This window comes from Aegilops tauschii, chromosome 2 (assembly GCF_002575655.3).
Source record: "Aegilops tauschii subsp. strangulata cultivar AL8/78 chromosome 2, Aet v6.0, whole genome shotgun sequence".
Taxonomy (NCBI): domain Eukaryota; kingdom Viridiplantae; phylum Streptophyta; class Magnoliopsida; order Poales; family Poaceae; genus Aegilops; species Aegilops tauschii.
In genome coordinates this window covers 480,022,150-480,035,821 of record NC_053036.3, presented here as the reverse complement: position 1 = coordinate 480,035,821, position 13,672 = coordinate 480,022,150, and the positions used below count along the sequence as shown (strand labels likewise).

At 55.0% G+C, this 13,672-nt stretch overlaps 1 protein-coding gene across 1 annotated transcript; it reads right to left on the bottom strand.

Moving 5' to 3' along the window:
• Positions 1-7,446: 7,446 nt before the first annotated feature.
• LOC109764340 (uncharacterized) lies at positions 7,447-9,269 on the bottom strand. Its single transcript, XM_020323178.4, has 7 exons — positions 8,783-9,269; positions 8,496-8,684; positions 8,312-8,401; positions 8,113-8,199; positions 7,956-8,036; positions 7,843-7,888; positions 7,447-7,756 (listed from the first exon to the last, which is right to left on the bottom strand). The coding sequence occupies exons 1-7, from the start codon at positions 9,227-9,229 to the stop codon at positions 7,671-7,673; spliced, it is 1,026 nt and encodes a 341-aa protein (XP_020178767.2). The 5' UTR covers positions 9,230-9,269; the 3' UTR covers positions 7,447-7,670.
• Positions 9,270-13,672: the final 4,403 nt, after the last annotated feature.

Here is a 13,672-nt window from a genome sequence, read left to right as displayed (position 1 = left end):
TTGCTTCCCGCACCCCCTTTCGACCCCCTGATTCCCCACATCCACCACAACTGGAAGCGATGGGCGGCAGAGGAGAGCTGGAGTCGACCTCGAACCGGTGGGGATCTGCCACGGCGCCGATGCATCCAGGTCGGTTGGGCGCCGGCAGCCGCTGGCCGGAGCGGAGTTTTTTTTTTCTTTTGGCCGGAGCGGAGCTATTGAGATGAATCTGTTTTTTCTTTTTGGCAATAGATGAATCTGTTTTGTTGCTCGGGCTAATCTAGTGCAAAAGCAAGACTGGGCTTCTCCTAAGGTTCAAGGTCTACAAAATAAGTTTAGGCTTCTACCGTTGTGTATTTGTGCATTGTGCTTTTTCTCCCAAAAAAATGGCATTGTGATTTCCCTCAAGAAAAAAAAACGTTTGCATTGTGCTTGTATACCGAAACTAGCCGCCAAAAGAAAAGGTTTTTGGTTCCTACGCTCCCACCTACCAGATCAGTGTTCCACCTAGGCTCCGACGCCCTTCGCGGCATCGTGTCGTTACGAGGGAGTTTTGATCTAAGCTTGGGTGATAGATAGGTAGGTTCGAGTAACTATTTGAGGAGTCGAGGCAGCGGCGCCAACCTCACTAACATGGAGGTTGGGCTTCTATTTAACCGTGCGATGTGTTGGTTTTCCTTTTGGATTGAATTTCCCTCAATCTGAAGGGAGGTGTCTGTGTTCCTTCACAAGGTAGGGATTGTTCTTATGCGGTCAAAAAAAAGGTAGGGATTGTTCTTCTCCTTTCCCGACGGCAGTAGGCGGCGGCTTGCTTCCTCGCCAAGGGAGTTCAAGTTTATTGGAAGACCCCAAACCTTCATGGGCAAGGTAAATCAGCTCCCGAACAAGCCTGGTGGTTCAAGCGGCTTCAAATACTTCAACCAGGATTCCCTATGTGGAGTTCTCGTGGCGGTGCTGAAGGGTCCTTTCGGTGACAATGTTCCTTTCGGTGTGAGTGGGCCTCGTCAGACTTCCGCTGCTTAGGGTGATGGGGAGTTTTGTTTTTCTGTCTCGCAGGGTCTTCGTTGTATATGTCCTTAAATAAATAAAGCAGTTGTTCCAAAAAAGTGTGTGAGTGAGAACTGATGAGTAAATCCTTGGAAGAAAAATTACTTGTAAAATGAGTTCTGAATTCACATTCCTCGAAAGGAAATGGACTACACCGGAGAGGCCTTGGGTTGGCGCCGGAAGCCCTTGTGACAAGCAAGACATGTATTTTACCCACCAAAAGAAAAGAACATGTCATGGATCTCTCCCACGGGCTCACTAAAATTACCATTGGGACTAGTCGAACTGCTAGCTTTTGGAACTGGTCGTGGGCGGAGGTTCTTAGGCCTGGTTGAACATATTTATGCATGTATCTGTTAAGATAATCTTCTATCGGCTCCGCCTCTAGTTTTTTATATAGATGAGGCTGAGGACTGTCCTTGTACCCATATATACGTGCATCATGCATCCGATCAATACATCGAGAGTTGCATTGCCTTCAATATGATATCAGTTTTCCTTTCGATCCAACCCTAGCATCCGCTCCTAGCCGCCGCCGCAGCTCCTAGCTGCCGCCGCCGCCGCCATCTCTTGCGCCGCCGCCGCACCCTAACCCCGCCGCCGCGCGCGCACCACCCCTCCCCATCCCTCTCTCCTCCCGAGCCGCCTCCCTTCCTCCCCACCTGATCGCCCCCGAACCGCCTCCCTCCCCACCCGCTCCCTCCCGATCGCATCTCCCCGCCAGCCGCGCCGCACCTCCTCCCCTCGGTCGCCGCTGCACCCATGGCGTCTCCCCACTCCGCCGCCTCCCTCCCCTCCAATCCCTTCGACGGTCCGGCCCCTCCCCCGGTGGAGGTCGTCCGCGATCTCGACATCTTCGCCCGCGTGCCCGTTGTTCTTGACTACGCCTCCTCCACCTACTATGCCTGGAAAACCTACTTCTCCCTCGTCTTCCGTGAGTACCACCTCATCGATCACGTCGATGGCTCCGTCGACTCCGGACTCATGTACGCGGACGACGACTGGCTGACCATCGACGCCACCATCACTCACTGGTTGTACCAAACCATCTCCAAGGACATCTTCCACACCATCGTTTGCGACACCGATGACGCGCAGACGGTGTGGGCAAAGCTGAACGGGCTCTTCCTCGACAACGCCCTCCAGCACCGCGTGTTTCTTCAGCAGGAATTTTTTGGCTGCCATCAGCTTGACTCGTTCATCAACCATTATTGCATGCGCCTTAAGAAACTTGCTGACGAACTTCGCGACCTTGGGGAGCGGGTCTCCAACGACCTCCTCGTCAGCACGCTCACCGCCGGTCTGAACGAGGAGTTCGGCAACGCAGCCTCCAACCTCACGTTCCTCCCGGACCCGGCCTTTCCTTGGGTCATGGACTACCTTCGGTTGGAGGAGAGGAGGATGAAGATGGTGAAGTCCCGGGCCATGCACACGGCTCTCGTGGGGGGCACCTCCCGCGCCGCCCCTCCCACGGCACCGCAGCCGCCGCCGCCGCCGCCGGCGTCGTACTTTCAGGCGCCATTGGCGCCCGTCTACCCGCCGCCGCCCCCTGCCCCTGATCGCCGCCGCGGGGGGCGCCGCGGCAAGAAGCAGCAGCAGCAGCCGAACGGCGCGGGGGGGGGGGGGGGGGGCGCCAGCCGCCGCAGCAGCAGCTGCCCCCGGCCCCCTGGGCCGCCGCGACCAACCCTTGGACGGGGGTGGTCCATGCGTACACGATGCCCGTGCCGTGGGCCCCCGCCCCGGTGCGCATAAGGCGTTTTTCGTCGCTCCGGGTGGCTACCCCGTCGCGGCACCTCCGTACGCCGCCCCGGGTGGCTACGCCGCGGCCATGCCTTGCTACGCCGCTCCTGGTGGCTACCCCGCCGCCCCTCCGGCCGCGACCGCCGCACTCCCGCCGGCCCCTTGGGATCCGGCTCTCCTTGCGGCGCTTCACTCCGCCCCTACACCCAACACGTACACCGGAGGCGGCGACTGGTATATGGATTCTGGGGCTACCACCCACATGACTTCCAACCCTGGTAACCTCAACTCCGTATTTCCAGTTTCTACCGCATGTCGTATCACTGTTGGGGACAGGTCTTCCCTTCCCATTACTCATGTCGGTCATGGTTCCTTTCCTTCTAACTCTACGCCTATTCACATGTCTAATGTCTTAGTTTCACCTGAGTTAGTCACTAATCTTGTTTTCGTTCGTTCTCTTACACGTGAAAATCTTATAACTGTTGAATTTGACGAAGTGGGTTTTTCTGTCAAGGGCGCTCGTACCCGGATGGTGCTCCACCGATATGACAGCCCGGACGGCCTCTACCCGGTGAACTCCACCGCCACTTCCACATCCGCACCGGTCGCTCTCTCTGCCACGGTGGACCTTTGGCATGCTCGGCTGGGACATCCAAACCCGGCCACCCTTCATCATATTCTTAGGACTTTTTCATTCACGTGTAATAAAACCGATGATCATACTTGTCATGCTTGTCGTCTCGGCAAGCATGTCCGTCTTCCGTTTAGTGCGTCCTCATCGGTGGCGTCGTATCTATTTGAGTTGATTCATAGTGATTTGTGGACATCTCTTGTTGCCAGTAATATGGGTTTTTTATACTATCTTGTCATACTTGATGATTTTTCGCACTATGTGTGGACCTTCCCGTTGCGGAGAAAATCCGATGCACCCTCCGTTCTTACTACCTTTTACTCCTATGTCGCTAAGCAGTTTGGGCGTCCCATTCATGCTTTGCAGACAGACAATGGGAAGGAGTTCGACAACATCGGAGTTCGCACCCTCCTTGCCACACATGGCACGATTTTTCGTCTCACCTGCCCGTATACCTCGCAACAAAATGGTCGCGCCGAACGGATCCTTCGCACCCTCAATGATTGTGTGCGCACTCTTCTTTTCCATGCCAATGTCCCACGCCGGTTTTGGCCGGATGCTCTATCCACCGCCTCTCTCCTCATCAACGTTCGTCCGACTCGTGCTCGCAGGAACTTTGCACCACATCATCTCCTCTTCGGCAGCCCACCCTCATATGATGATCTTCGTGTTTTTGGGTGTCTCTGTTATCCTAGCATCGCCTCCACTACTCCTCATAAACTTGTACCTCGCTCTGTGGCATGCATCTTTCTCGGATACCCACCAAACACCAAAGGCTATCGTTGTTATGATCCGGTTTCCCACCGAGTTTTCACTTCTCGGCAAGTTCACTTTGACGAGAGGTCTTTTCCTTTTCACCAGGTACCGCCGCCGGCCGACTCGCCATCGTCATTCGTGCCTCCCGGTGCCCCTAGGGGAGGCCGCTCCATTGCGCTCGGGCCCCCTCCTGGCTTCGGGCCCCCTGCCGCGCATGGGCCTCCCCCTGGCTTCAGTGCCCCCGCGCTTGGGCCTCGTTCTGGGTCCGCCGCGTCGGACCCGGACCCGGCCCCCGCCGGCTCGCCGGCCCTCTTGCCGGTCTCCTCACCGGTGGCCACGCCACCTCCGACTCCCGTTGAGTCCGTAGCCCGGTCAGCGAGTGCATCCCATGCGCCTGACCCGGGCTCCTCGACGGCTTCCGCCGGCCCGGCTGCATCCTCGCCGGCGGCCACGGCGCCCCCGACTCCCGTTGAGTCTGCAGCCCGGGCAGTGAGCGCGTCCCCCGCTCCTGACCCCGGCTCCTCGACGGCCTCTTCGTCTGCCTCGTCGCCGGCCCCGCCGACCCCGCCGGCCGCCCCGCACACCCGCATGGTCACTCGTGCTTGCGCTGGCATTCATCGGCCCAGTACGCGCTATTCTGCGGATGAGTACCTCCTCGCTGCCTCGACGTCTGCTCCATCACCTCTCCCGCCGTCCGCTCGAGCCGCACGTCGCGATCCGCATTGGCTCGCGGCGATGCAGGAGGAGTTTGACGCGTTGGTGCGTAACCGCACCTGGCAGCTTCTCCCGCGGCCACCTCATGCCAACGTCATCTCTGGCAAGTGGGTATTCCGGCATAAGACTCGTCCTGACGGGTCTCTCGAGCGCTATAAGGCTCGGTGGGTGGTCCGCGGGTTTCGGCAACACGATGGAGTCGACTTCACCGACACGTTCGCCCCGGTTGTCAAACCGGGCACGATTCGCGCGGTCCTTCAGCTCGCGGTCTCTCGCGCCTGGCCGGTGCATCAGATGGATGTGTCGAATCGTTCTTGCATGGCCATCTCTCGGAGCAGGTTTTCTGTCATCAGCCCATCGGCTTTGTCGACGCGGCTTGGCCTGACCATGTGTGCCTGCTCTCCCGCTCTTTGTACGGGTTGAAGCAGGCCCCTCGCGCCTGGTACCAGCGGATCGCCGGTTTTCTGCAGCAGCTCGGGTTCCGGGCTACTCGCTCCGACGCCTCGCTGTTCGTCTACCACCAGGCTCCGGCGACCGCTTACCTCCTGCTCTACGTGGACGACATCATCCTGACGGCTTCCTCGCCCAAGCTCCTTCGCCAGCATACTGCTCGCCTCAGCGCTGAGTTCGCCCTTAAGGACCTCGGCCCGTTGCACTACTTCCTCGGCATTGAGGTGGTACGACGCGCCGACGGGTTCTTTCTTCATCAGCAGCAGTATGCCCAGGACCTTCTCGAGCGGGCAGGCATGCTCAACTGCAAGCCTGTCCCCACGCCTATCGACACGAAGGCCAAGGTCTCTGCGCTCGACGGCTCGCCCGCGCCAGATGCGGCGTTCTACCGCTCCATCGTCGGCGCCCTCCAGTACTTGACACTCACTCGGCCGGACCTACAGTACGCCGTCCAGCAGGTGTGTCTCCACATGCACGCCCCCCGCGACACTCACTGGAACCTGGTGAAGCGGATTCTTCGGTACATCCGCGGCACCACGGCTTTGGGTCTTACGTTGACGGCCTCGTCCTCGACTGACCTGGTGGCCTACAGTGATGCCGATTGGGCCGGCTGCCCGGACACACGATGCTCTACTTCAGGCTACTGCGTCTACTTGGGGCCTTCGCTCATATCGTGGTCGTCTAAACGACAACCCACGGTATCCCGCTCCAGTGCCGAGGCCGAGTATCGTGTTGTGGCCAATGCCGTTGCCGAGTGCTCGTGGCTTCGCCAGCTTCTCCAGGAGTTGCTTCTTGATGTTCCGAAGGCCACCATTGTCTACTGTGACAATGTCTCTGCGGTCTACCTCTCCGCCAACCCCGTTCATCATCGTCGCACGAAGCACATTGAGCTCGACATTCACTTCGTGCGCGAGCAGGTGGCTCTTGGGCGCGTCCGCGTTCTTCATGTTCCCACCGCTCAGCAGTTTGTCGATGTCATGACGAAGGGGTTACCGACGCCTACATTTGAGGAGTTCCGGTCCAGTCTATGCGTCACTGGTGACGTATCGACTGCGGGGGGGGGGGGGGGGGGGGGGGGGGTGTTGAACATATTTGTGCATGTATCTGTTAGGATAATCTCCTACCGGCCCCGCCTCTAGTTTCCTTGTATAGATGAGGCTGAGGGCTGCGCTTGTACCAATATATACGTGCACCGTGCACCCGATCAATACATCGAGAGTTGCATTGCCTCCAATAGGCCTAAAGACATCGCACGAACAATTTTTGAGCTCTCAAATAAGAAGATTTGGTGTGTTCAAGCGGCCACTCACCACAAGCTTGGGTGGAACAAATCAACACCTCCAGGGGGCTCTTACAACATATCCAGGAGTTTCTCGCCCTGTGGTCCTATGCCTCTCAAGTCCATCTCCACAAGGATTGCCCAAACACCATCATTTGGAAAGTTTTCGCTTCCGGTTGCTACTCGATGTCTTTGGCTTACAAGGCATAATTCCTTGGCTTGGTCTTCATCAACATGAACAAAATAATTTGAAAAATACGGGTAACACCCAAGTGCAAGATCTTTGCTTGGCTCATCATCTAAAATCGGGTCTGGACAGCTGATCACCTCGCTGACCGTGAATGGCCAAATTGCGGGCATTGCCCCTTATGCAACCGTGCTCCTGAGACAGCTGCCCATCGTCTTTCCCGATGTCGCTACCCCATTCGACTTCGGCGCATGGTAAAAGTTTGGCTTGGGCTGCACCTTCTTGAACCTTTCACATGGAGTGACTTCAGTGACGACAAACCTTGGTGGGAACATCCTGTCCTTCATGCCCGTGACAGCCACAAAGCCATGGTCTCTCATATCATGTTAGTTTTGTGGGAGATCTGGGATGAGAGAAATTAGCGTGTTTTGAATGACAAAACATCAGCACATAACATTATCCTACCAAGAATTCGAAATGAGGCCGGGCATTGGGTCACCGCGGGGCTAAGCATTTGGGTATTTGTATGCGAGGAGAGTAGGCTTTTGTATTGTTTTGTTCTCTCCTTCGGCAAGTGGTCTATAAAAGTCTCTTCTTAATTAATGAATGTGGCAAGTCTTTTGGCTCTTTTCAAAAACAAAACAAAAAGTTCTGAATCCATACATATTTTCCCATAGGTAATATATTTGAGGAAATGCTTTGTTATAGCGTAGTAGTCTCTATGAGTATACAGTTAATTATTATGGAGAGGAACAATCACTGGATAACCATGTCCATTGATTAACCATCCGGTCACATGAGCTTTTTGTTCGATATATCACACTGTAGCATTTTCATATCAGATAATCAGAGTGCCGTCGAGTTGAAACTGCATCGGCAACAGTAATTTAGCTGGGCGCCTTGTCCAGAGTTCTCTTGAGATCAAGAAGTTTTGACCACGTTTGGCTGTAACGCTTCTTCTGGTTACCAGCACCTGCAAATTCACAAGATAAAACAGCGATCTACAGTAAAAGCAACAAATCCAATGTACTAGTTGTTGCAGCTCGTCTGAGCACTTACGTTTCCACACGACAGGAGACTTCTCACACGCCTCCGAACATGAACTCTGAATGACAATAATCAGTAAGAGGTTGTGTGTCGACAGTTCGACATGACATGCTGCAAGTGCATACCTTGGCTGACGCTGTTAGTCGTATCGTCTCTTGGATTGACGAGTCGATATCGATTTCTGTTCCTGGCTTCACATAGATGACCTGTTCTAAAAGAAATAGTCGTAATGGTTAGGGTAATTATATATAGCATCAAAGCTAGGTAAATGATATCACGTACTGACGGATCGCTGTCTCCGATTTCAGGCAAACCGCTCTGATCTTTCCTGGAGGAAGACAGCACCGTAATGTCGAACTGCTCATCAATCTGCAACGGGGTCCCAGGATCCAATGCTTTCAGTTAACTTGAACAGTTTCCAAATGTGCCATCTTTTCTTAGAACATGAAATTTTTTCCAGGTGATCCGCGGTGTGATATACCTTTGTGCAGTATGGGGCGGAGCAGGAATCACATATTTTGGTGAGCGATGTGACCACTCGCCCTTTGATCGACATTCCGAACTGGGTGTGCTGAAAGCAGACGAAGATCTCGCACCTATCAGTCAGCTGCTCACTTGCTCGGTGCAATATTTTTCAGATGGACGCCAGTTCCTCTTTCAGTTACCTGCTGGACCAGAAGGTGCACCAGGACGTCGGCGTCGCTGTGCCCGTCCTCGATCAGGTCGTCCAGCCTCAGCTGCCGGAGCGTCAGCTCGAAGTCGCTGCTCCACTGATCTCCTCCGCCGCGCGACGTCCCGACGGAGATCAGGCTCTGCCGCCCGGCGGCTCCCCTCCGGCGGCTCCTCCTGAGGCTCTGGATCGAAGCAGATGATGCGGTGAGCAGCTCATGGCCATTCAAATTCAAACCGCTGCCCGCGAGTTATCCTACCACTGGCTAGATCAGTAATTCACCTGTGTAACCTGGACCCTTTTGGGTGACTCAGCGGGGTAATCATCGGCATCCTCGGCTGGGAGCTGCGCGTGAACGGCAAGGCATCTGCATCTTCCGTGGCTCCTGCCGCCCGGGAGCTGTGCCGTGATCGGGTTCGGCAGCAGCCTCAAGGCGGGGCTGCACTTGCAGGCTCTCGCCATTGCTGTCGAGCTGAGAGCAGAGCTTCGGCCGGCTGTGCTAGCTGCATGCGTACCGTAGGAAATGGAGTCACGGGGACACGATTGCCTTATCCTCTTGCAACTCCCTGGCGTCCGTGATGTGTGGTGCTGGTGCATGGTGGGTTTACGTACGTGACCGGTGCTGACTGAGCCACGCCCCGCTCTCCGGACCAATAAGCGCCACGCCTGGCCGTGGATGAGCTTGACCCAGCTCGACGACAGGTTTGGGAAGAGGTTCAAAGCCCCCATGATTGCATGATGATATGGTCAATCTGGCGCGCGCGCGCGCTCTCTCTCTCTCTCTCTCTGCATCCACCAGGACATGTCTTTTTTTTGGGGGCCCGTCTCTGCTCCGGCTCCTGACCATTCACTTTTTTTCATGGGTAGGCAAAATGCGTACCTTAACTTTATAGACGAAAAAGAGTTATGTACAAGAAAACTTTATAGACGAAAAAGAGTTATGTACAAGAAATACAGACGACGGAATGCACTACCACACACGGCACGGCATGCACGTCCACCCCTCCACTCCACACGCTAGGCTACTACTCTATACCATGTTGAACTCTTCTCCCTCTCGCCGATGCCCATGGCCTAAGTTCCTGGTGGATGATATCGGCCGTTCCCCACTCGTTGGCGATGTTGCTGTTGCGAAAAACTCTGCCGTTTCTCTGCTTCCATAGGTTCCAGCAGACTGAAATGCAGATTGTGTCGAATCCTCTCCGATGTCTCTTGTCAATGCGCTTTCTAGCGGATACCCACCAATCACCTAGTGTATCCTCTGTGGTTGGAATCAAAGCTTCATCCACGCCCAGCTCTCGGAAGCACAGAAACCACACTTGTCTCGCATATACACACTGTAGTAGTATGTGATCCACTTTGTCCTCTTCTTGGTCACATAGGAAGCATGCCGAGCTATGATCTTGCAGACCATGCCTCTGTCTGCGGTCCGAAGTCCACACTCTGTACTGGAGTGCAAGCCAAATGAAGAGCTTACAGGTCATCATGGCCCAACTGCGCCAGACAGCCGAGGCGCATTGAAATCTGACCCCTCCCTCACACATCATCTTGTACGCCGATTTTGCCGAGTACTTGCCAGTTACATCCCATTGCCAGATCGGGGTGTCCTCCGAACCAGGCGTGAGCTCAATGTCTACCAGCACCTCCCATAACCTGACGAACTGCGAAAGCTCCTCGGTATTCATCTCTCCCACGATATCTTGCGTCCACGCATGGAGATACAAGGCGTCCTTCACTTTCCTCCTATTCACCACCCGCTGCTGCACTTTGCCAACAAGTAGCGGAGCGATCTCCTTCACACAGGATCCACTGATCCAGCGATCTCTCTAGAACAAAGCCGTCGAACCTTCCCCTACTTCCCACTTGACCAGGCTGTCGAATGCCAACCTGACATGTTTGTCGGAACAGTAGTTGAGCCCCTGCCAAGGTCGCGAGCTGTCAGTGCGTTTCAACCACTCCCACCTAAATCTTAGGGCGATTCCATGTTTATATAGATCCACCACCCCTAGACCTCCCATCTGTTTAGGCCGGCAGACCCGGCGCCACGCCACTGCACATTGGCCTCCCTGAATTTCCTCCGAGCCTGCCCAGAAGAAGGCACGGCATTCCTTATCCACTCTGTCCAATGCCCACTTCGGGGCATCCGCCACGGCTCCTGGCCATTCACGAACAAATGCCGTCGAGACAGGAGGGAGGTCCCTAGCGGGATATACGATCCGGATCCCAGCTTCCATGCCTGCAAACACATGGGAAACGCACGCAGCTTCATCGCCGTCGTCGTGGTGTCAGTTGAGTGGGCATCGTCTGCTCGCATCACCATTCCAAAGCTCCGCACTACCAGCCGACTCTGCTTTTGGTATCTTCGAATCGTTGACGCCCTCTCACTCTCGATCGGATTCCATTTCTTCCTTTCTACTTTTCGGCCTTCAGACATGCTGCTAGATCATCACTTTTCTGGTGTGTGCGGCAGACTGCCCGTATCGTGGAAATCCACTAATCTGAAGGACAGGCATTTCCACATGAGAGCGATCTATAAGGGATGGGCTACAGGTCGATCGGCTAAAATGAATTTTGGGTCAGCTGATTGACCCCAAAATCGTTTCAGTCAAGCACATATAAATTGAGATAGAAACTCGTTTCAGAAAAAAAATCATAAAATAAAAAATTTGACTGGAAAGTGGGGAAAGCGGGACCTGCCGTCAGCCTCGCACGCACCACCACGATGAGGGTTAATTCAAACTAATTCAAACTATAGAAACTCACACGTCAAACTGGTTTCATGAGCGCAGCTCTCGCGAAACCACGCCTCTCGCTCGCCATTGCCAGCGCCTTCGCAGATCTCACCGCTCCAGCCTCATGCCATGCCTCCTCGACGGCGAGGACCGCGGGCGTCGACCGCGGCCGCACCCCCTTCCCCCCCTCGGTTGCCCCCTCACGTCTACGAAACCTTCCCCGAGATGGTGAGACTCATCTCACCAGTTCCGCAGGGGGTGCTCATGGCGACCGGGGCTCGAGGTTGGGTGGAGCGGGCGACCAGGATCCGCGACGCCACCACGGCGTGGATCGGGCGCGTGCGGGAGTGGAAGGCGGCGGATCAGGCGGTGGCGGCGGCGACAGACCGGAGCGCGAGATCCGCGGCGGTGAAGTATGCAGAGACATGTCAGAGGAGGGCGGATTTGGAGCAGAGGATTTTGGCGAGGGAGATCTACGACGAGGCCACGACAGAGGAAAGGGCAAGGATGCCCGCCATCCCCCACTCCCCGCGGGCCACGTTCGTGCTGTGGGCGAGGGCGGAGGCGAAATCAGAGGATCCCCAGAGGGCGTTGTGGTGGGAGTGCATCCTGGGGGTGATGCCGTCGGGAGCACCATTGCAACTCTCGTCCTCGACGCCAGCGACCAACTTCAGACGAGATTGAGCACGTCTCCCCCTGTGGAGACGAGGACTCTGGCGGAGGAGGTGCAGATTACTACTGCTGATACTATCCACAATCCCATTTCGGTTCCGAGAGTTGGCGGAGATCAGAGATGGAGGAGATCGGCCTCGCCGCCGCCGATGCCTTCCGGTTCTCCGGCGAGAAGAGCGGTGGTTCGCAGAAGTGTGACTGCCAGGAGGGCCCTCCTGGTCAGCGACTCCCCTGTGCGTGCGAGGCTGACGACAGGTCCCGCTTGCCCCGTCATCGAGCCACCCGTGGGGAAAGTGGTTGCGCCTCTTCAAAAGGCTCCTCCTGTTCGCAATTTGGATCCACAACTTGGGGGGACTGGCCGTGGCGAACCTAGGGTTCGTCCAAACCCTACCAAAATCAATAGATCCAATTTGGTGTAGACAAGGAAAGACAAATTTGCCTCCGGAGACTTTGCTGAAGCTAATTGCTACCCAGTTGGAAAATCTGATCGCCTGCCTACTCCAAAATTCTTCAGCTTCTCCCGCGACTACTGGGCAAGGAAATCGGGTAAGATCCCCTTTGCTTCCATCGTCAAAATGGCTGGTGGAGGGAGATATGCCAGCAGCTGTGGGGGAGGTACGGCTCTGGAAGGGGGCGCAATGGCCGTCCACCTACTCCCACTCCGACGGGGCAGGAGGCTCCTGTGCCGCCGCCACTGGTTCCACAACCTGCTCAAGCCCCACACCCACACATGTCGATTTTTGCAAAGCCGCCGCTGTTCCCTCTTGGTTCTGCCCCAGCTATGTTGCATACAGGTGGACAGATGTATGCTGGCAGTCAGGGGGGTGGAATCCGCGGATGCATCAATGGACGAACCAGACACAATCCCCTTTCCAGTATTTGCCTCCTGCTCAGGTTTTCCTTCAGTCTTTTAATCCTCAGATGCAACAAGCACAATATGGAGGGAGTGGATCATCTACTGGGGGGAGTATCTAGAGCAGTCAGCCGGACTACAGCAAGAACAAGAAAAAAAAGAAATCAAAGAAACAAACATGTTGTTGCCCATACTACTTCTCCAAGCGATGACTCCTCCTCCTTCAATGTTCATCCCAAGTTCATTGGTGCGAGTTGCTATAATTGTGGGCTTCCTGGACATTTTGTGGGTATGTGCCCCACCCCAAAAGTCTGTTTCATCTGCAAGACTCCTGGTCACCACATGGATACTTGCCCTACCTGGTACAAGTCCTATCCTGCTACCATGTATTGGGGAAGTGCCAGTAATGGCCTTGGATTTTTTTTCACATTGAAATTGGTGGCAAGGAAGACTGTGAGTGGCTGAACTTTGGGAATGTTGGTTTAGTTTTAGTTGAAAAGGGAGGGATTTCTGAGAAAGAGCTGGGGCAATGCTTCTCTAATATGTGGAAAACCAATTGGCCCTGGCAGATCAGGAGATATGATGAGAAAAATTCATTGTCAGGTTCCCCCCAAACAAGAAGATCAAGGATTTGGTAGAGTACCCCTCCATCAATTTGAAAAAAGAAGGAGTGACCATCTCCTTTAGTGATTGGAATGGAGAAATGCCAGCCTATGACTCCCTAGAAGAAACCTGGATTGTGATTGAGGGACTGCCTCCCAAGTGGATATATATTTTGGTACATTATCACACAAGTGGCAACTATGTTTGGTGTCCTGGTTAATGTTGACTGGCACACCATCTTTAGAAGCTTCTATGAGAAGGTGAGGATCCAGGTGGCTGTGAGAGACTCAACTAAAATCCCCAAAGACAGGG

Coding starts and splice junctions, on each gene's coding strand:
- LOC109764340 (XM_020323178.4), bottom strand. CDS start 9,229: ATGGGGGCTTTGAACCTCTTCCCAAACCTGTCGTCGAGCTGGGTCAAG. Junction 8,685..8,782: donor AAAGGGTCCAGGTTACACAG/GTGAATTACTGA, acceptor GCTTCGATCCAG/AGCCTCAGGAGGAGCCGCCG. Junction 7,889..7,955: donor GACTAACAGCGTCAGCCAAG/GTATGCACTTGC, acceptor ATTGTCATTCAG/AGTTCATGTTCGGAGGCGTG.